The sequence below is a fragment of the Geotrypetes seraphini genome, chromosome 6, assembly GCF_902459505.1.
Source record: "Geotrypetes seraphini chromosome 6, aGeoSer1.1, whole genome shotgun sequence".
Classification (NCBI taxonomy): domain Eukaryota; kingdom Metazoa; phylum Chordata; class Amphibia; order Gymnophiona; family Dermophiidae; genus Geotrypetes; species Geotrypetes seraphini.
The window spans coordinates 34,785,069-34,806,991 of NC_047089.1; the positions used below are offsets into that span (position 1 = coordinate 34,785,069).

General features: G+C 40.7%; 1 protein-coding gene across 3 annotated transcripts in view; it reads left to right on the forward strand.

The window, feature by feature from the left end:
* DYNC2H1 (dynein cytoplasmic 2 heavy chain 1) overlaps positions 1-21,923 on the forward strand; it is a 499,560-nt gene that overhangs the window by 342,612 nt on the left and 135,025 nt on the right. For all 3 annotated transcript variants that reach the window (XM_033947955.1, XM_033947953.1, XM_033947954.1), the window contains 5 exons: positions 6,215-6,378; positions 8,894-9,013; positions 12,414-12,548; positions 17,906-18,049; positions 21,091-21,180. In XM_033947955.1, the coding sequence (XP_033803846.1) occupies positions 6,215-6,378; positions 8,894-9,013; positions 12,414-12,548; positions 17,906-18,049; positions 21,091-21,180 (653 nt within the window). The remainder of the gene's footprint in view (positions 1-6,214; positions 6,379-8,893; positions 9,014-12,413; positions 12,549-17,905; positions 18,050-21,090; positions 21,181-21,923) is intronic.

The window sequence follows — 21,923 nt, forward strand, 5'->3', positions numbered from 1 at the left end:
ATACCATATACCCTTTGGTAGGGAAAATGAAGAACAGGCACTGAATGTTATCTGGAAGTCTTAGCTTTAATAGGATAAGAGAAGATTCAAAGCATACTGTATACTGAGGGCCAACTCCTTCAAACAATTTAAAAAGAATGTGGGCCCATTTAAACTGAATTTGTACCTATACAGGGAGCCATTTTTTTACAGAACACTCCAGATTGATTTGAAGCTGAGTAAACATAGGGACCCTTTTACTAAGGCACAGTAGTATATTGCCCTGCGGCAAACAATACTGCAGGCGCACTGCACATGCTGTGGTAAAAAAATGATTTTCCGCATGACATTTCAAGCAGTAAGGCTTACTGCAGCAGTAGGCAGATGGGCATAAAAAGGGGTTTCTTGTAGTTGTGTGTACCTACAATGCACTGGCACCAAATGAAATGCCACCAAATGGAAAACTCATTGAGATGCTTGATCTGGACACTGGGGGCGGGGACAGAAAGGGATCTTGAGGAGTGGTAGGAAAGCAGACTTGAACCAAAAGGGAGGGGGAAGACAGGGCAAATGCTGGACTAGAGCGGGTAGAGAGGAGAAACACCCTGAACCGAGGAGAAAGGGATGCCAGGCCCTGGGGAGGGGGAAGACAAAGAGAGTGAGAGAGACAGAAAGACCTAGATCAAAGGTGGGAGGACTCAAAATATTAGCAGATTGAAGATAGAGAGAGGAAAAAACCAGAAGCAAAGGGGAGGCAGAAGAGAGGGGGGCAGATGTTGGACTTGGAGGTTGTAGGGAGAAGGAAAAAAGAAGACTTGACTGAGTAGGAAGACAGGTGGGAGATGCTACACACGGGGTGGATGCAGTAAAAAGAAAAAGGAGGTTCTGGATATTGGAGTAATAGGTAGAAGACAGGAAGGGACAGAAGTGGCAGATAGACTGAAGACCTTGGAAAGAAAATTAAGAAAAGACAGAAGAAAGCAGAAACTGGGATAAACATGAACAAAATGGGCAGAAAGGTAAATAAAGGTAAAAAAAATAATTTTATTTTTATTTTGTCATTAGAATGTATCAGATTTGAACTATATATTCAGCTAGAGACATAACTGGGGATTGCAAAGCCCAGGCAGCCATCTTTACATTCTCCCCACCTTTTAGTTTAAATGCCTAGAAACATATTGTCTAAATATCTCACCAAGGAGTCTTTTTCCTGCAACAGTGATAATGTAGCCCATTATTACAATATAGTCCTTTTTTCCATGTTTTGCCCCATCCTCCTATATGCTACAACCTTCTTGATGGCACCAGGCTGTGGGGGCACTTATTGAAGTTACTGACTAAACACTATCGTTCCCCTCTTAGATAAGGAGAACCAATTATGCTTCTTTGATCTCAAGCACGCATAAACAAGCATTAAGATTTCATTCCTAGAATAAAAATTGGGGGATTGAAATTCAGTGCTATTTAATTGGGCTGAAGAGGCTTCTCTCTGGTTAAACATAACTGTGTAGCTCAGGCTGCCACTAAATATCGGCATTGACTACTGTGTCACAATCTGGTTAGTGTTGGGGAAGTTTAGGGGCAGATTTGTGGCAGATCAAGAAGTTATCTAAGCACCACTGATATCCAGGGATGATGCTTGGATAATAGGATCGCATTTAATGTTCTACTGACTGTCCAGTTTGTTATCCCGGCACCAGCACTGAATCAACCAGTCCTAGATCATATCCGGTGCCCTCAAAGACCTTAGATATTCAGTGCAGGTAGCCAGATTAATCTCAACACTGAATATATAGAACTAATTCAGCATGCAGTGGTCAGTGATGTTTTTTGTTTTTTTAAAAAAAGCTAACTGCCATAAGCTGAATATTGCCTTCTTCATTTATAATATCCTACTAAAAAGTAACTTTTCCCACAACTTCTTGATCAAATCAGTCATCCAACTCATCTACTCCCAGCCACTCCTCTTCTTAACCATAAGCCATAGCAAACAAGTTTTCAATTTCTAACAAAGTTGGATAAAGCTGTTCATGCTACAGTTGTAATGGCAAAGAGTTTCACAATTTGGATGCACAGTAAGTAAAAGCTTATTTCTGGCACATTTAATAGCAGTTACTAAAAAGAACATAATATTCTACTGGGCACATAAAGTTATAAAATGTTTTGCAAGATGATCCATCCTCATTCTTCAAGGCCTTAAAGATCAAACACAAGATCTTAAACTGGACTTGCTGCTCAACAGATATCCAGTGTAACATGACGGGTTGTACATGTACCAGTTAATGGCATCATGACTGTATTCTGAACCAACTTCAGATATTTCCGGAGTAAGGACTATTGCAGTAGTTTAATATTGTAATAATAAAATTTTGAACTACTGCCATTAGGTTATTTGGACCTAACAAACCATGAATATACCATAACCAACACAAGCTGGCAAAATGGTACTAGGCCATGCTTTTCACTTGAGTCACCAGTTGTAAGTTACTGTTATAACTTAATCTTATTAGTTCTCCTAATAGCTGATGAGACCTTTAAGAGTATTCCCTAGCTACTACTTCTTAAAAATTCTGATTTTAATAATAATAATAATTTATTTTTATATACTGCCTAACCAGCAGTTCATAGTGGTTTACACAATCAGGTACTCAGTATACAACATAATAATAACATCATACATAATAAAATCAGAGTAACTAATACAAGCATTAAAACTAATGAATAAGGATAACATAATATTGACTAAAATAAGTACAGATAAAAAGTACATTATAACTACATGATAATATGAAAATTAATAATGTATATTATATTGTTTAAATAAGTAGGTTTTAAGATCTTTTCGAAATTGATAGTAAGTAAGAAATGGAGAAACAAGAAGATTCAAACATGAATTCATTAATCCTACTTGGAATGCTAGGGTTCTATCCCAAGCATTTGTTGAAGGAAAATAAAAACAACCAGATCGACGGATATTTTTCTTAAAAATAAAAAAACTAAAATGAGAAACAAGGTAAGCCGGTGCTAAGCCAAATAAAACTTTATTTTTTTTTTCTAAATCTTTATTATTTTCAAAACTTACAGTAAGTGTAACCATAAATACCATATTTTATACATCAATAACACACACTTAATATTCCATTAATATCCATTACAGAATTAGTCCCCCCTCTCTCCTGAAAAATCACAATGCAATCACATAAAATTTCTATAATGAACCCCAATATATCTAAATTTATTAATCTAACAGACCCCCATCCTCCCCCCTCCTGGATGTGCATGACATAGGGAAAAAAATTAATTAAACATTACAGTATTTTGCTAATGGATCCCAAATCTCCTGAAATTTCTTAAAATTCCCTTTCTGAATGGCTAATATTCTTTCCATTTTATATACATGACACAATGAATTCCACCAAAAACTATAATTAAGCCTCATCCAATTCTTCTAATTGCTCGTAATTTGTTGTATGGCAACTCCTGTCATTATTAATAAAAGCCTGTTATTTTTAGATGATATTTGACTTTTAGCTCTCATTGACATGCCAAAAAGCACAGTATCATAGGATAATGCCACTGGATTTTCTAATAAGCAATTTATTTGACCCCATATTGATTTCCAAAAAGCCAAAATAAATGGACAGTAGAACAATAAATGATCTAAAGTCCCTGCTTCGAGATTACAATGCCAACATTTATTAGACTTAGAGCTATCTAACTTTTGTAACTGAACAGGGGTCCATAATGCTCTATGTAACAGAAAAAAAACAAGTTTGTTTCATAGATGCTGACATTGTGCATCTCAACCTCCAAGTCCAGATTTGTGGCTATTGAGATGCAGTAATTTGGTGCTTAATCTCAATACTCCAAATATCCCTAAGACCAGTTTTTGGTTTCTTATTTATAAATCCAGCTAACAATTTATATCACTGTGAGGCCTGGTGTCCCAGGAAGTCCACCTGAAAACATAAGAATTCCAAACTATACTGGTTATTTAAATTTTTCCATTCAGGGAACCCTTCCTGAATGGCCTGCTTCAGTTGCAACCATCTATAACTTTGTGATTTATTAAGTCCAAATTTATGTTGCAACTGTGAAAAGTCAAGCAGTTTACCATTAGATATAACATCCTCTAAAGTACGTATTCCTGCTATCTTCCAATGCTTCTAGATAACCTTGAATCCGTCAATTTGAATCTTGGAGTTTAGCCAAATAGTTTGATTTGTTGATTTGTGAATTGGAATAGGTGTTAAATTATTGACAGATCGTAACGTTTTCCACGTATCTACTAATTCTGTTGTCTTTATATAATCTTTAAAACAAATGCATCCTCAAACGGAAGCCAGTGAAGCTTTTGATAATATACACTGATATGATTGTGTTTTTTCAAATTAAACATCAAATGAATAGCTGTATTTTGTATGATTTTTAATCGTCTAGTGGTTATTTTCCTGGATTGCTTTTAACTTGAGTCTCAGACCAGTATAGAAGTGATGCTAATCAGTGATCTATCTTCCTGCTGTGAACCCACATGAATCAATAATTGGATATCAACCACATAAACATAGCTATGGATATTGAATTGGGGACTCAAAAATGGAAATTGTGGTAAAACCAAAGCAGAGAAGGTTATTGAGCAATACAGAGCCAATGGCAGCAATAATGCAAAGGAATAGAGAAGAGTAGGCTACAAGTACAACCTCCCTATAGTCCACTGACCAAACTGAAGAGAAATTTCTTTGAGAGGAGAATACAAACAGATGCAATTTCCAGGTCAATGGTAAAAGAGCAATTTCTATACTTCCATCTCCACAGAAGGGCAAAGAAAAGTAGTGAGTAGAGGGGTAGGGGTCAGAGCAGCAGCAGGTAAAGCCAACAGAGCACAGTAGCAAGCACACATTTTGTTCTCTGCTTAGAAGTATATGGTGCTGGTTTTGACAGATACAGATTTTGATGAATCTAGTTATGAGGGATTTCCAGGGGAGTCCTCAGATATAGAAATTTTAGTAGCTGAAGAGGTTCTGGGAGATCTTGTTAGTATGTTGAGACCTATGATGAGGTGTACCACATGATTCTTCCCGCATTAGAACAATTTACAGCAGTGGAGTGGTGGGACTGAGGCCTCTTCATAGAGATTTATGGTATTTATGAAAATAATTATATCTGGAACTTGGAGTTATTGCTAATATTGTGGGTATAGTTCTGGAAGGAGATATCGATGAGCATTGCCATATCTATTTGCTTTAAATAGGTGAAAGGCATACTCCCTGGACTAAGAGCACCCCAAAGTTAGGACAAGCATTGAAAAGTATAAAGAATGCCCTTGACATTTTATCTTCTGCTCTGTCTTCAGCATCATTAACAGCAACCACCTTTTCCCTCTCCCCCCACTCCCCAAAGAAGCAGAGAGGAAGTCAAACATTCATGGTGTGGAGGCCTTTATTAGGGCTTTCTAGTCTATCTGGATGTTTCTAGTCTATCTGGATGGGGCTTTTCAGCCTGCTTTATTAACTCTTCCAAGCAGGGCAGTAGTCCCCTCAACCAACTTCCACTGCTTTTTGATGCCTCCATAACAGCATATGATTTGTTCTTTGTCCAAAACCCACAGGATCTTATCCAAGCAGTTCTTGGTTGCATCTTGTTCCCTCAGCCCAAGAGGCTATTCACTGCAGATTCCTATGCTGGGACAAAAGTCCTTCCTGCAGGCATATATCTTGGCTGTCCTTACCCCACTCTTTCTGCCTGAGCTCTTTTAGCTTATCTTGGACCTATGTCAGTTCTCTTCAGGTATGTTGCAGCCTGTCTGTCTAGAGCAGGGGCATCCAACCTCATCCCTCACCAGGTCAGGTTTTCAGGATTTCCCAAATGAATATTCATTAAATCTATTTGTATACATTGGAAGCAGTGCATTCAAATAGATCGCATACAAATTCTTTGGGGAAATCCTGAAAACTTGACTGGATTGCAGCCCTCGAGGACCAACGTTGGACAATCCTGGCCTAGATGCTGTGGTTGCCTTATTCAGGTGTTTTAGGGCTTCCCAGCCTACCTAGATAGAATGACCTTCTTTGTTTTAATGTCTTTAAAATTTTTGTTTTACCTTTATATGAATTTACATAGCATTTTTCTCTGCAACAATGAAAATACATATCTATGTAGTTGTCTGCGGTGTTTATTTTTAACTTTATTTGTAATTCAGTGGGAGTTTTAAGCTATTCTTTTATTGTTTTGGCAGGACCAAGATATGTTGTGCAAATAGGAGACAAAATCATTGATTATAATGAAGATTTTCACCTTTTTCTTGCTACAAGAAACCCAAATCCTGTTATTCCACCTGATGCAGCTTCTATAGTTACTGAAGTTAACTTTACTACAACTAGAGCTGGATTAAGAGGCCAGGTAAAATATAACCATATTAGCTGAAATACAAATCTTTTTAAAAATCATGTTAAAACATAATACCTACATTGGTAAAAGATATGATAATTATGTAAAAATAAAGATATTTAGCTGGTGATGGTCAGCTTTTTTTTTTATAAAGTGCTGATCATTATTAGCAATTAGATAATGTGCTATATTGGGGGGAGGGGAATTTGTGGTACTTGATCAGGAGCAAATTAATTTGATTTTGTTGTCATGTCATAAAAGTCTCTTTTTTTTATAAATCTTTATTCATTTTTACATCTTACATCAAGTGTATAAATAATGTACATTAAAAATTAAATGCATCACTTGAATTTCTATCATTTTCAACAATAACACATAAAATTTAAACCCTCCCCACCCCCTCCCATAACATATGTAAATAAAAATATCATATTAATATTCTTATCTTATCTATTGATATAAACATTTAATTAAATACAGAATTTCCTCCTCCCACCCCTTCATTTGCAATTGTACTTATGATGGAAAATGGTATTTATTCATTACAATAATTTGTCAATGGCCCCCATATCTCTTTAAATTTATTATAGTTACATCTGTTCACCTGTTAGATTGAGGGACTTGGGCGTAAGGGCTACATCCATGATAAATCTGGTGAACTTGATGCTGACCCAAGGTGAACTTCCACAATCATTGAAGGTTGTGACTATATAGCCAGTCATTAAGGATCCTAAATTGGTTTTTGATCAATGATAGCTAACTTTAGGCCAATTTCTGTGTTACTTACTCTATCGAAAATGGTTGAAAAAGTTGTATATTATCGATTACAGTAGATGATCATTTGCAGCGATGTAATGTCCTAGATAAGCTTCAATATGCTTTTTGCAAGGCTCATCATAGAACTGTCCGATTCAAGAAAAAAAAAATTCAATTCGATTTTGCCAATTGAATTGATTTTTCAATTCATATGATTTGATTCGCTTTCTATGATATAGCTTTAAAATTAGCTGGTGGATTTATTTTAGAGCCTCCTCACCCACTCCACCCCCCTTTGCCCTCCTCCAACGCCACACTGGCACTGTCATGTGTAAACAAAACAAATACTGTTAGGTTCTAGCTTATGCTCACTGTCTAACACCAGCTTTGACAGGATACACATTTCAAATCTGACGTAGTGTAATCACAAAATAGAATATAAAATTAATTTTCTACCTTTTATTTTCTGGTCATTTTATTATTCAAATCATGTTGGTGCCAGGCTTTGATTTCTGTTTGTCTTCTAGTAACTCGCTCATCAGGGTCTACTGCCGTTTGACATTTTCTTCTTTCTCCATGCTCACCATTCACCTTCCATCTCTGTACCTTCCCTTACCCTTCTCTCTCCTCCTCCCTGCAGGTTCAGCACCCCCCGCCCCCAAGGTCCAGCACCCTCCCTTTCCCTCTAGCTCCAGCCCTCAGTCCTTTGTCTCTACCCCTTCCCTCCAGCACCCTCTCCATCCCACCCCATGTGGCCAGTACGCTCTCTCTCTCTTTCCTTCCCTCCAGCCTCCTTCATCCCATGTGGCCAGCACCCTCTCTCTCTTCCTTTCTCTCCAGCCTACCCCACCCCATGTGGCCAGCACCTTCTCTCTCTTCCTTTTCCTCCAGCCCACCCCCACCCCCACCCCATGGTCTGTCATCTGTCTCCTTCCCTTCCCTCTCCCTGTGCCTTGGCAGTTTTCTCTTCTCCTTCTCTTCCTTCTCTTCCATCTCTTCCTTTCTCTCCCCCTCCATGCTCTGGCATCTCCTCTCCTCTCTCTTCCCTTCCTTATCTCTCCCCTCTAACTGGACGGCTTTCTCCCTTACCCATCCTGCCTCCTCTGATTCAACTTCCTGTTCCACATGGGCAGGATGCGTCACAAGGAAGATGGAGGCCCTGGGGCATATCTTTCAATCGATACAGTGTCCCTGCCGGTAGCGATTGAGGCATGGTAGCACCATTGTACTGCAGGGAGTGGGAGGGAGAGCAAAAGAGAGAGGAAAGCTGCCAGCAGCGTGAAAATGATGGGGGGTGGGCTCATTCATATTGTAATATAGCTGTTAATATACATGTATTATGGTCTCAGCAGGGACACTTATGACTAAATGAACATAGCAGACTATCCTTTCAGAAGAAGGTTGAGATAATCAGGGGTAGGGTGAGAAAGCTTGGACAGTCACTCCTGTACTGTAGCTGTTCGGTGGTTAAATTTAAGACTTTGATTTCCAGAACTATCACCTTTCACAAGTGCTAAATTCATTATAAGATAAGATATAGCTTTCAGTTATAAAGACTTAATATTCCCAAATGCCTGTTAAGAAATTTATTGCTTGACGTTGCTTTATGAAAGTACTTGTCTTTCCTAATAATAATGCAGTTTATAATTTAAAGTATCAATACATCCGTCTCATTTCATTTTATGAACTTCTGTAATATTTTTTGACCAACAGAATACATAACATGAAATCATGGAAGTTTGTTTGTTATGTAAAATCTTATTCTGTTTAGCTTTTAGCATTAACTATTCAACATGAAAAGCCAGATCTTGAAGAACAAAAGACAAAGCTGTTACAGCAGGAAGAAGACAAAAAAATTCAGTTGGCTAAACTTGAAGAATCTCTTTTAGAGGTAAAAAAGCAGGCAATATATTTCAATGATACAGCTCATGAAGCACACACCTGCAGATGTAGTTCTTTACACAAAATAGGTGAGGCAGGTAGGATGGGACAGGCGTAGGTGATTAAAATTTGGAGTCAGGATGTGGACCTCAAATAATCACCCACGATCACCCACGATTAAGATACGCCTGCCTCTTACTGCAAGTAAATCAAGTTTCAAGTTTATTAGGATTTTATATACCGCCTATCAAGGTTATCTAAGCGGTTTTTACAATCAGGTACTCAAGCATTTTCCCTATCTGTCCCAGTGGGCTCACAATCTATCTAACGTACCTGATCTACTGTTTAGAAAAAGATAGTAGTTTATTTTGTTCTATATAGGAACAGCTAATATTGAAGATATACACACTCAAGTTAGCCTGTGGTAGGCCTTTTTATATATTCTTCAAGTTTTTGGGAAACATCCATATTAGACCCAATTTGCTCTATGCCATATGTCATTCTGGGTAGGATGATTATACAATAAGAAAGTCCTCTTCTTCTTGGTTTACCTTTGTACCGGGTATATATTAGTATACAATTTGGTTCAGAATGTTTTTTTTTCTTGTTTTCCTCCTCTAAATCTAGGGCGCGTCTTATGGTCAGGTGCATTTTATAGTGCAAAAAATACGGTATATAGAAAAGAAGTAATACCACTCGATAGAATCTGATGAGAAAGAATATTATATTTAAAAGGAATGCAATATGACACTGCTAGGCAGGCAGTTGCATTCCAAGGGGAGGAGCAGGGGGGAGGGGGGTATCCACTTTCGGTGCAGCTGCTGGAGGTGCTTCTTCAATCCCTTTTTATATGATCAGCCTCCTGTGTCACATACTCAAGGTATGCCACTGAGCAGCATAAAATATGTTTTACTCTTTAGAATATTACTAGGTACTCCTGACCCGAGTTGGCCACTGTTGGAGCAGGATGCTTTGCTTGATGGACCTGTGGTCTGTCTCGGTATGGCAATACTTATGTTCTTTTGTTAAGAATAATTTCATCCCTGTATCTGACAAACAAACACCATCCCCACTGAACAAACCTGGATAGAAAATACTTTCCTATTTATAGTGTATGTGAGCCCTCCCTGATGAGTCACTGTCTTGTAACCCCCCCCCCCCACACACACACACACATGCAAGTGTATACATACCTTCCATAGCCGAAGATGAGCATATACAGTACTTAAAATAGGGAGTGATCTATGACTAATAAATGTATTTGAAGGCAGTCAAATCCTTCCTTATATTCATTGCCATTGCTGCCATCAAGATATAGAATCAGGATTTCTTTAAAAAAAAAAAATCAAGATATAGAATCGGGATTTCAGGGTAGAAAGCACTCTCCAGTGATTCCCACAATAGAAGCAGAAGTAGAGCCAAATGCATTCTGCCCTGTCCAACCCAGTGCACTCACACCCAAGATTCATGCACCATTAAGCTTTTCATATTATCTCTGGTCTGCATGGATTTCACTGCATGGCAGCTGAATGAGTAAACAACAATCCAGATGACTACAAGGGGGCATTTGTGAAAGAGGAGGAAAGAGGGTCTGTTTTAGCATAAAACAGTGCCTGGGGTTGCTCTCAAAAACCATTGGTCAAGCAGCTGAATGCCTCAGATTTGTGCCTGTATACCACAACTGTAGATGCAGCTTATTCAGAAGGAATGAGTATCATTCTGATTCTGCTGGTTTTAGGCAGCTGCCAATTTAAGCAACTATCTAAAAATGGCTGCAGACTGTTACCTGTGTAAAGGGTTACACTATGTAACACAATTTTTGTTCCTGGGCAGCAAGTGAAATTTCCTAGTTATTCATGCCTAAAAAGTAAAGAAAATATCTGTTATTTTCATAAAACTTTGTTTTTGTGATAAGGATAATGTTGAAATTTACCTATTTAAAATGTGAAAATGTTGAATTTTCATCTTTTTATTCTTACAAAATCATAAAAAGCAACAGTATTTATACTGAAGTTATACAAAGATGACCACAGTAGATTTAGAAGTGAGTAGGTTTTCAAGATTTGCGATTATATTGTAAGTCAGTTTGACAAATTAGCTCCCAGATGTAATCTCCCATCATGTTCTCATTATATTGTCTGTGGTAGCAGCATTCGAAGTCCAGCATATCCTGGTGAAAGATTCACCTTGCTCCTCCTCTGTTCTCCTTGAATGTCTCAAGATGAGCATCAAAGACATGGACTTTGAGAGTCATCCTACAGCCCATTTTACTGTAATTCTTCACCAGATTCTCAACCAACTCCATGTATTTTTTGGCCTTGTGATTGCCCAGTAAGCCTTGAACCACTGCGACAGAGCTGCTTTCTCCTTCGTAGTTAGCTTCTTGAGAAATTCCTTGCACTCCAGGATCTTCTATATCTGTGGTCTGACGAAGATGCCAGCTTTGACCTTTGCCTCAGACAGATTAAAGAAGATGTCTCGAAGGCTGCTGACTCTTTATCTAGAGCTCTAACAAATTGTTTCATTAGGCCCAATTAATGTGCAGTACCTTCTGGTGGTCTACCAGTGGTTCATATTTGATGTTTCTCCCCACGGAGAACTTGGTCCACTATGGCCAGTTCAACCTTTGGTAGTGCACCTTGTGTCCCTGCTGTCCCAAAGGCAGAGATAGCAGGAAAATTTGGTAAAACTGCCTTGGAGACCCATTAGGAATGCCACCATTTTGAAATCTTTGATGACCTCCCAGCTGTACTCATCATACTTCAAGGTGCCTAGTAAGGTCTTGATGATGTTGTAATCCTTTTTGAGATGCGCTGAGTGGTACTTGTTCCTGTTATGGAGCAGCACAGCTTTGATGCCCCTGGATAAGCTGTCAGTGAAGAAATGCCACTCTTTCAGGTTATAGGCTATTCCAGTTGCCTCAGACAGGTCACATTGTGGCAGAAGCAGAGCCCATCTTTATGGGTGAAGAAGATGATCTGTGACTTGCATACATTCATCCAACAAGTTCCACTGCTTGAGCCTAAACATCAAAAGGGCCCCTAAGTTTACTCAGCTTGGAATCAATCTGGAATGTTCTGCAAAAAAGGTTCTTTCAAAAAAATGTCCTGGTCACAAAAGCAAAGTTTAAGGGGAATGATAACTATTGTAACTTGTAGCATAGGCAATTAAGAAAAAAATTACCCAAGAATTTTTTTTTTTTTAAAATTTGTTACTTAGTGTTATCATTGTTGTATATCAAGGGTGATCTCAGAACCTGTGGTGGTGCTTATATGTTTATTATAATTAAATATACATATAACCTTAAACAGAAAACATATGCATTTATATACAGGCTGTTGCACTAAATATTTGCCTTGTTATATTTTTCATTTCTACCAGTTAAATTATTTTATTTTATTTTTCACCAGACACTCGCAACCTCTCAGGGAAATATATTGGATAATAAAGATCTCATTGAATCTTTGAATCAGACTAAATCAAGCAGTGCACTTATTCAGGATTCACTCACCGAGTCCCATAGACTGCAGATATTCCTTGATCAGGTATGCTTTAATTTTTGTATTCCTTCATTGTTATTATTTTTACAAAGTGTTTAATGTTGCAATGTGACAGGAAAGCGACCGGAGCCAGACAATACTGAGCACTGTTTCATGTAAGGTGTGCGGCCACACCTCTTTTCATAAGCCCACACACCAGTTCTAGACTGCAGCACACCCAAGAGCAGTACTTCCCCACCTCCCTCCTGCTGCTGTGTGGAAGAGGAGACCAACACTGATGGAAGGGGAGAGAGAGCGGGCAGATGCCATACAGAAGTGAGGAAAATAGTCTGGATATAATAGAGGAGAGAGAAGGCAGATGTTGGGGAGAGGAACCGGGAGAATGGAGATGATGGAAGGAGGGAAACAAAAGGGGAGATGCTGAAAACTGCCAGATGGGTGGTTCGTTGGTACACCTATGTTATTAGTTCATGCTAACTATTGTTCTTTTTCATGAGTTACAGAGCAGAACAGAAATGTACTATTGTTTCAGGGAAGCTCCCCATGCCTCTCCTGCTTTCTTATATTATAGTGGATATTGATTGCTTTGGTACAAACTGAAGAGGGCACTGTACTCCACTTGTAAAGGAGGAGGGGCTGAAAGATATGATTGACATCTTTCTGCACAGTTCGTGACCAGAGAATATTTACCTACACTATAGACTCCTATATGTATTAACAGAAAGAGGATTATCCAGGTAAGAACCTAATCTTCCAATGCTCATAAAACTAGCAGCAAGAATAGGGTTGCCAGATTTTAGGCCTGTACAATCTGGACATGTGGCTCCGCCCCCGGGCCCGCTTTGTTCCGCCCGTCATGCCCGTTCCACCCCCTCTCCCAACATCCTTGAGCTCGGAGCCGCATTTGGAGGGCCTCCGAGCATGCACAGGTATGACGCGATGATGTCACGCATTCTTCCGATGTCACCATGTTGCATCTGCACATGCACAGATGCCCTCCCAATGCGGCACCAAGCTCGAAGCTTTTCAAAACCTGGACAAAGTGCCAGGTTTTGAAAAGCCATCCAGATACCTGAAAAGTCCTCTAAAAAGAGGATGTGTCCGGGTAAATCTGGATGTCTGGTAACCCTAAGCAAGAATAATTTAGAAATGCAGTAAATTCTCTCAGAATCACTGCAAGAAAAGCATCAAGATCAGATAAATCTGTCTTCAACAGCAGATGGCAGCGTAATGCTAGATTAGATTTGAAAGCTATTTTTTTTAGGACAACCAAGACTCTGAATCTTTGATATGAGCAATTCACTGATGGAGCCTGGTGAGGGAAACAGTACCCCAGCAACTTGTTCTGGAAATTTATGGACCACTCACATGCATGCTTCTTTCTGCCTTCTGCTTTCGTGTAGTACTTAGCCTTTTTTTTGCCATAGAGCTGTTAACCAGATGAGAGGAAATCACAAAGACAGTGCAAAGAACACAGAAGCAGAGCTAGCTGGTCACAAGAAAGAGTGAAGGAAGCAATATTTATTCAAGGATCCCATACAGCCCATGTTTCAGCGAAATGCCTGTCAGGGATCAGGAAACAGAAAAAAAATATTGGTATAATGCTTCCAACATCTGTTTGCAAACTGTTTGTGGAGGAAATGGCTTTAAGTACAGAAGATTTGGTATAAGATAAGGCTTTAAATCCATTCATTTATCCTACACAAAACCTTCTTGAATATCTTCTACATCTATCAGAGGCAGGACTCAAAACCAACTCAGTAAATTTCATCTTAGTGCAATTGGAGCTTATAATCAGGGTGGAAAGTAAACCCATCTCTCCAAGCCTTTAACTGTTCACCTTATGTGAGGCTTACAGCTTATGAAACCTCCATTCAAGCCTTCCACAATGTCATGGGACCTCAATGTTGTTTTTATCCTACTGATGAAAGCTCATTTTAAGCTGCTAGATACCTGCTACTTGAGGTACCTTACCTGGAAGGTGTTATATTTAGTGGCAGTTTCTACAGTATGCAGGATTAGTGAGATCCAGACTCTAGTAACTAGTTCATCTTATACTAAGTTCTTTAATAGATAGGGCTGCATTTCAATGGAAATTTTTAATTGCTATCAATTGCACAATTAATTTTTTTAACCACTTAATTAAATATATTTTATTTTACCTTATCCTTCATTGCCACAATTACAAAATAAATACCTGCATATAATATGTAAACTGCTTTGATTGTAACCACAGAAAGGCAGTATATCAAATCCCAACTCTCCTCTCTTTTCTAAAGGACTGATAATCTCCCTCTCTCCTTCCACTCCCAGATCCAACAACTCTCCCTTTCTTACCTCCCACTCCACTTCCCAAGGTCTATTCTCTCTCTTTCTTTCCTGGTGTCCATCATCTCTCTTTTTCTCTCTCTTCCCTTCCTTGTCTCCCTCTCCTTCACCCTTATGAGCAGCAACACAGATTTGGTGATGAACAACATCAAGCTGTACTTGTGACTACTGGAGCTCACTTCCTCAGCCATAACTTCCACCAGTGGTCTCTCCAGTTCTGCTTACAGATTTGCAGCTCATTTCCTTTCTCCCACTATGGGTTCAGCATCTGCCTCCACCCTCCGCTAGTATACCTTAAAGGTGGTCTTCTGTTAGCTCCCAGCAGTGAAGGTGTTGCACATACACTGCCTGCAGCCTTCTCTGAAACTTTCCCTCTGGACCATCCTTCTGCTTCTGACATCATTTCCTGTTTCTACATGACCAGGACAGGTCAGAGGAAAAGCTATGGACCAGACCACAGGTAGCAAATAGACAATACTGCCAGGAACCAACAGAAGACCCAAGTGCTGGTCCCAAAGGCTGCATAGCGGCAGCTAATTTTTTTTTTTTTTTTTTTAACGAGGGTTGGATTGGTTTTTAATGGTGTGACCAATTATCTTGCCCCTGAAACCCAATTAAACCATTTACTTTAGGCACCGGTAGGCATGATCTAGGTGCCTTATTTGTGAATCCAGGCCATAGTGCTTGTTTGTTTTTTAAGAAGCATGAGCTACAAATGGTACAAGATTACCTCTTCAATTTCTACTCTTTTCCTCATAATGACTGGGATAGCCATCCAGATGATAACAAGGAATTGGAAGAACTATGAGCGGTTAAGTTTTCCTCCAGCTATAGATTTGCTCCAGCTATAGATTTGAAAGGATGAACGCTGAGAGTTTGGGGCATGGTAATAAATTTAAATTGATATGGGGTCCATCGACATCTTATGTTACATCAATATAATAGGTTTCTGACTGGGAGTCAGTTTTTGATTATTTTGGTATATATCCAGGGGAGGGTGGGAGGGATGGGGGATTATTTCCATTTTAATTTTATTTTGGGGGTATTTATATGATATCATTAATTAGAATAGGGTAAGGTTTTTGTGATGATCTATATTTTTATGCTTTATTGAATTATCACTGGGAGGATGGGTAAAATTGGTTGTTTATAAATATATTTAATTTAAATGTGCTTTTAATTGTATTATTGTGTTACATGTGGAGGGGCATAATAAAAAAAAACGTCTTAAAGTTGAAAGTAGAAGCATGGAAAATGTTCATTATCAAAAAAAAACATCCAAAAGGAGGTTGTTTTTTTTTTTTTATAATGGCCTGCCTCTACCTTCAGCTGTTTAAACGCCCAGACCACCACTACATCTAAACTTATACCATATAATCAACCTAAAAAAAGCCTAAGCCCCAAACGTCCAAAACAAGGGCTTTTAGGCGAAGGAGGAGCCAGTCCTTCGCCTAAAAGATAGATTCTGTAACCGGTGTCTGTCAACAACAACACCGGTTACAGAATCCACCCCCCCCACGACATCGGGGCAAGAGGGAGCCCAAGCCCTCTTGCCCCGCGATCCCCAACCCCCTCGACGACATCGGGGCAAGAGGGAGCCCAAGCCCTCCTGCCCCGTGGCACCCTCGACTTCCCCGACACTATCGGGGCAGGAGGGAGCCCAATCCCTCCTGCCCCGCGGCACCCCCGACCTCCCCAACACTATCGGGGCAGGAGGGAGCCCAAGCTCTCCTGCCCTGTGGCACACCCGACCTCCCTGATGAAGATTGGGGCAGAAGGGAGCCCAAGCCCTCCTGCCCCGCGGCACCCCCGAACCCCCCCGAGTCCAATGGGGCCAGGAGGGAGCCCAAGCCCTCCTGACCCTGCGATTTCCAAGCCCTCCCCCCACCACTATTCAGCCAGGAGGGAGCCCAAGACCTCCTGGCCTGGCGATGTCCCCTAACCCCCACCCCCCACTAAAACACGGGCAGGAGGGATCCCAGGCCCTCCTGCCCTTGATGCAACCCCCCCCACGACCGTCCCCCCCGAAACCCCAATCGCCCTGTGATCCCCCCTGCCAACCCCACGACCCCCTCACCCCCCAATCCCACCCCCCATACCTTGAAATCATTGGCCGGACAGATGGATGCCAAGCCCACCCATCCGGCAGGCCAGCCATCTCAGGAATGGGGCTGGATTGGCCCAGGCAGCTCAAACCTCACCCACAGGTGGGACCTGAGGCACCTGGGCCAACCAGAATAGGCCAAGGAGCCTTAGGCTCCTCCTGTGGGTGAGGCCTTAAGCACATGAGCCGGGTTGGGTCGGTCGTGGGGGGGTTGTGTCGAGGTCAGGAGAGCCTGGGATATCTCCTGCTCGTATTTTTGTGGGGGGTGGGGGTTAGGAGGTATCGCCGGGCCAGGAGGGCTTGGGCTCCCTCCTGGCCGGATCATGGGGGGGAGGGGGGTTGGAAATCGCAGGCCCGATAGTGTCGGGGAGGTCGGGGATGCTGCGGGGCAAGAGGGCTTGGGCTCCCTCCTGCCCTGATCGTTGTCAGGGGAGGAGAAGGGTGGATCGCGGCAGGGGAGATGAGCCATCCCTCCTGCTGTGATCATTGCTGTAGGGGGTAGGCAGGTTGCTGGGGCCCCTGATCTGATTGCAGCAGCCACGATTAGCTCAACGGCCCCTTTTCGGCACTTATACCTGTTTCGACTAGGTCTAAGTCAAAATGTATAAGTGCCGACTAGGCAACTTGCCTAAAGTTTTGGTTATACCTGCTGCACGCCTAGGTCTAGGTCGGCCCACCTCCCGCCACTGCCCGCCCTTTCCCCTCCTCTAAAAACGCCTCTTTCCTCTCTCTGCGTTTAGAGGCAGGGGAAAGGCCTAAGTTGGTTTTAAATACGTCTAAAACCAGCTTTGATTATGGGTACTTGGACAATCAGGCTTTTTGATTGTCCAAGTACCCATTTAGGCCACTTTTTAGACGTTTTTGTTTTTTTTATTATGAGCCCCTTATTGTATTGCATTTTTGAAGTTTTGAAAATTAATAAAGATTTTTTTAAAAAAATTTCTACTCTTCCTCCCACCCCTCCTCACAGGAACGGGATGCATATCTCCCTCTTGCAGAGTGTGCCAGCAAGATGTACTTTATTATCTCTGACTTGTCTAAAATTAATAACATGTACCGCTTTAGTTTGACTGCATTCTTACGACTTTTTGAACGGGCTCTACTAAACAAACAGGTATGTTTTGATATTGCTTAGGTGTAGCTTAAACAAGAAGTCTGTGTTTACTACAAAATAAATAATTGCTTTTGAAATGTTAAGAGAAAATATAATATTCATGATGCAGACTAACTCCTGTGGTCAGTGATGACCACAGATATTCAGTACCGAGCTGTTTCTGGGGACTGGTTTATTTTGGGGTGGCTTAAAGTTATTTGGCTGTCAATATTTAATGTTGGCTGGTTAAATATATAGCAGCCAAAGATAGGACTGCTATTTGCACAGCCCAATTTGACTGAAAATTGCCAGTTATTGTATAAGAACATAAGAAGTGCCATCTCTGGAACAGACCCTAGGTCCATCAAGTCCGGCGATTCGCACATGCAGAGGCCCCACCAGGTGTACCCTGGCATAGTTTTAGTCCCCATATCACTCTAAGCTTCTCATAAAGAGAAGTGCATCTAGCTTACCCTTACCCATGTCACTTTATGCCACTCATAAGGAGATGTACATCTAACTTACCCTTAAATCCTAGAACGGTGGATTCTGCAATTACCCCTTCTGGGAGAGCATTCCAGATGTCCACCACTCGTTGCGTGAAGCAGAACTTCCTGATATTTGTCCTGAACTTGTCCCCCCTAGCTTCAGTCCATGTCCTCTTGTCCGTGTCACATTGGACATTGTAAATAATGTTTTTTCCTGCTCTATTTTGTCGATTCCTTTCAGTATTTTGAAAGTCTCGATCATATCCCCTCGCAGTCTCCTTTTCTTAAGGGAGAACAACCCCAGTCTCTTAAGTCATTCCTCATAATCCAGGTTCTCCATACCTTTCACCAGCTTTGTTGCTCGTCTCTTCACCCTCTCTAGCAGTTTTATATCCTTTAGGTATGGAGACCAATGTTGGACGCAGTATTCCAAGTGTGGTCTGACCATCGCTCTATAAAGCGGCATGATGTATCCGTTTAATTTGTAGCTGCTAACCGAGAATATTCAGCAGAAATAACCAGATAGATATCTTGTGCTGAACATTTGGATTTAGCCAGCTAAGCGCTATTTAACTGGCACATCTTTACATATTACTTCCTAAATACAGTCTCCAGTAGCAACAGCAAATTTGGCCAATCTGTTCTTCAGGGAAGGGGGAGATGGAGAGAGGCCATATGGAACAGAGAGAGAGAGAGCGGACACTGGATGGAAAGAGAAAAGATGGCAGTGAGTGGAAGGGGCAAGATAGGGTGAACAGTAGATGGAAGGAGGGAGACAGACACTGAATGGAAGTGTGGAGGACAGGGGGAGCAGACGTTGGAAGGAAGTGGGGAGGAGAAAGAAAAAAGGGCACATGCAGGATTGAGGGAAGAGGATAGAGTTAGAAATAAATATAGACAGACAGGGGGCCAGGGAAAGACACAGACAGAAAGAATGTCAGCGTCCAAGGAGAGAGAGACAAATAAAATAAAAAACAAAAACAGACAGACAGACATCTACTCTAGCACCCGTTAATGTAACGGGCTAAAACACTAGTATTCTATAAATGATACCCTACCGACACTTGAGTTAAGAGGGAAACACCATTTAAGAGTTCTTTTAAAAGAAATTTCCCTCTGCCTAAAAAAAATGGTGCCAGAATAGCACCTAATGCCACTGTAGACATGACCTTGAAAACCCTGGCCTACATTTCTGGTGCCTACCTTTGCCAGAGGTACAGTTCTCTAAAAAGCGCCGTTGCATGCTTGGCATGCGATTGGTGGTTGCTTTTAAGGCGGCCACCGACGATTGCACCATTTAGAGAATTGGGGCCTTAGTACCTAGATGTACCAAAGAATGGGTTCTCTTACACACTTACATCTTGTCTTCCTCAGAGAACACCTGTTAATGTGAACAGTGCTGTTTTTAGAAGGCAGCTCTTGCGTTCTGGCCTCCTCCCCCCCTCCCCCTCCCCCTCCAACACACTTATCTCTGGTCTCCTCTTTCCTCTTCCTGAAAAAAAGACACATAAAAGCCACAGTGTAATCCTGCTTGTACTGCTAAACTGCTATAATGTCTCTTCTGCATCTCAGTTCAATCATGCTTTAACTCCAGCTCATTGTTGCTTTTGAGCTCTGATGTTTCTTTTTTTTTTTTTTTTAAATTTTATTTATTAAATTTTTCAATTTTTACAATAGTTGAATTTCAAGTGATATAATTAATTACTATATCATTGTATCTATCATTAATACAACTTAATTTATAAACAGTATATATTATAAATTATATATAATCAAAAGTTATACATCCCTCCCCTTTTTCAATTAATGATTCTAAAAATTATACATATCCCACCCCTTTTCTATATAAGTATTATAATCCTGCTTGTACTGCTAAACTGCTATAATGTCTCTTCTGCATCTCAGTTCAATCATGCTTTAACTCCAGCTCATTGTTGCTTTTGAGCTCTGATGTTTCTATTTACTATGTTGTGTAGTTATCAGTCAGTATGAGCCTGAGTGGTTTCCTTGCTGTCGGTTTGCCTGAAAGTGCAGGGATATGGGAACCAAACTAGTTCGGATTGACTGAAACCATACAGCAGGCTGAGTACAATGTCAGAGCTCAGTAAACAATGACAGTAGGCAGTCTGTGTTGGGGAGCAGTGGTTAGAAAATTGCCTTTTGTAATGATTAAACACCATTTTTATGTTGAATATACACCACTTATTCTAGGGAGGGGGGAGGGTTTATATCGTAGGGTATATTTATTTATAAGTACTAATGGGGTCTGAGGGTGAGGGGAGGGATGCTTGTATGATTACAAAATATAATGGTAAGATTTTCAAGTGGTGTGTTAATTGTTGTTGTTTTAAGATGTGAACTCTTGATGAAAGTTTGAAAATAAATAAAGATTTAAAAGAAAAAAGAAAACTGCCTTTTTTAATTGAAACTGAAACTATAGCTTTCTATCAGGGGGTTATATTGATGATTATTTGTTTCATCTGAATCCCAAAAGCCCTATTTGTGTTACTGTCTATTCAGGGCCATGCAAGGAATGCGCTGCTAATAATTTTCAACTTTATACTTGTTCTACAGGAATCTGGAAGTACAGACTTAAGAATTAAGTCTCTGATAAGCTGTTTAAAACATATGGTATATGAATATGTTTGCAGGTCATTGTTTAAGGTAAGATTTCTTGATGTTACATTTTACAGAACTATAATTCTAAGAACTGAACTTAGTATATACCTTATATTTGGGTCTTTCCTTATCATGTTTTAAGACCAATGTAGACTGTGCAGAATGCAGTAGAATTTCAAGTATGATTTAAAATGTTAAAGATTTTTAAGGTATTGAGTATGCATTTAAAGATCATGATGCAAAGTGACATGGATAAATTTAAGTTATTGAAAGGACAACAGTTTGTGGTAGCTTTTGGAATACCTTAATGGGACATGAAAGGAAGTGATTTATAGCAGAGCCAAAAAATCTGGTCATTCCGAGGATGACGGGCCGGCCGGACAGGGGACCCTTCCGTTCGGCCAACATTAAGGTAAACTAGGGGGTGTCCGGGGTTAGGGGGGAGCCAGGTAGTGAGGGGGGGGAAATTCGGGGGTTTTGGGGGTGCGCCTTCAGTAGGAGGGCCTGGGATCCCTCCTGCCGGTATTGTTGGGGGGCAGTTTGGGGGGTGCCGTCGGCAGGAGGGCCGGGCTCCTTCCTGCTGGTATTTGGGTTTATCGGGGGGGGGGGGGGTACTGGCAGTTCAGAGAGATTAGGCATCTCTCCTGCCACGATCGTTGGAGCGGGGGGGGGGGGGCAGTTACAGGATTCTGTAATTGGCGTTGTTTTTTGACAGACGCTGGTTACAGAATCCTGCTTTTAGGCGAAGGACTGGCCCTTCCATCGCCTAAAAGGTCGGGATTTAGGCG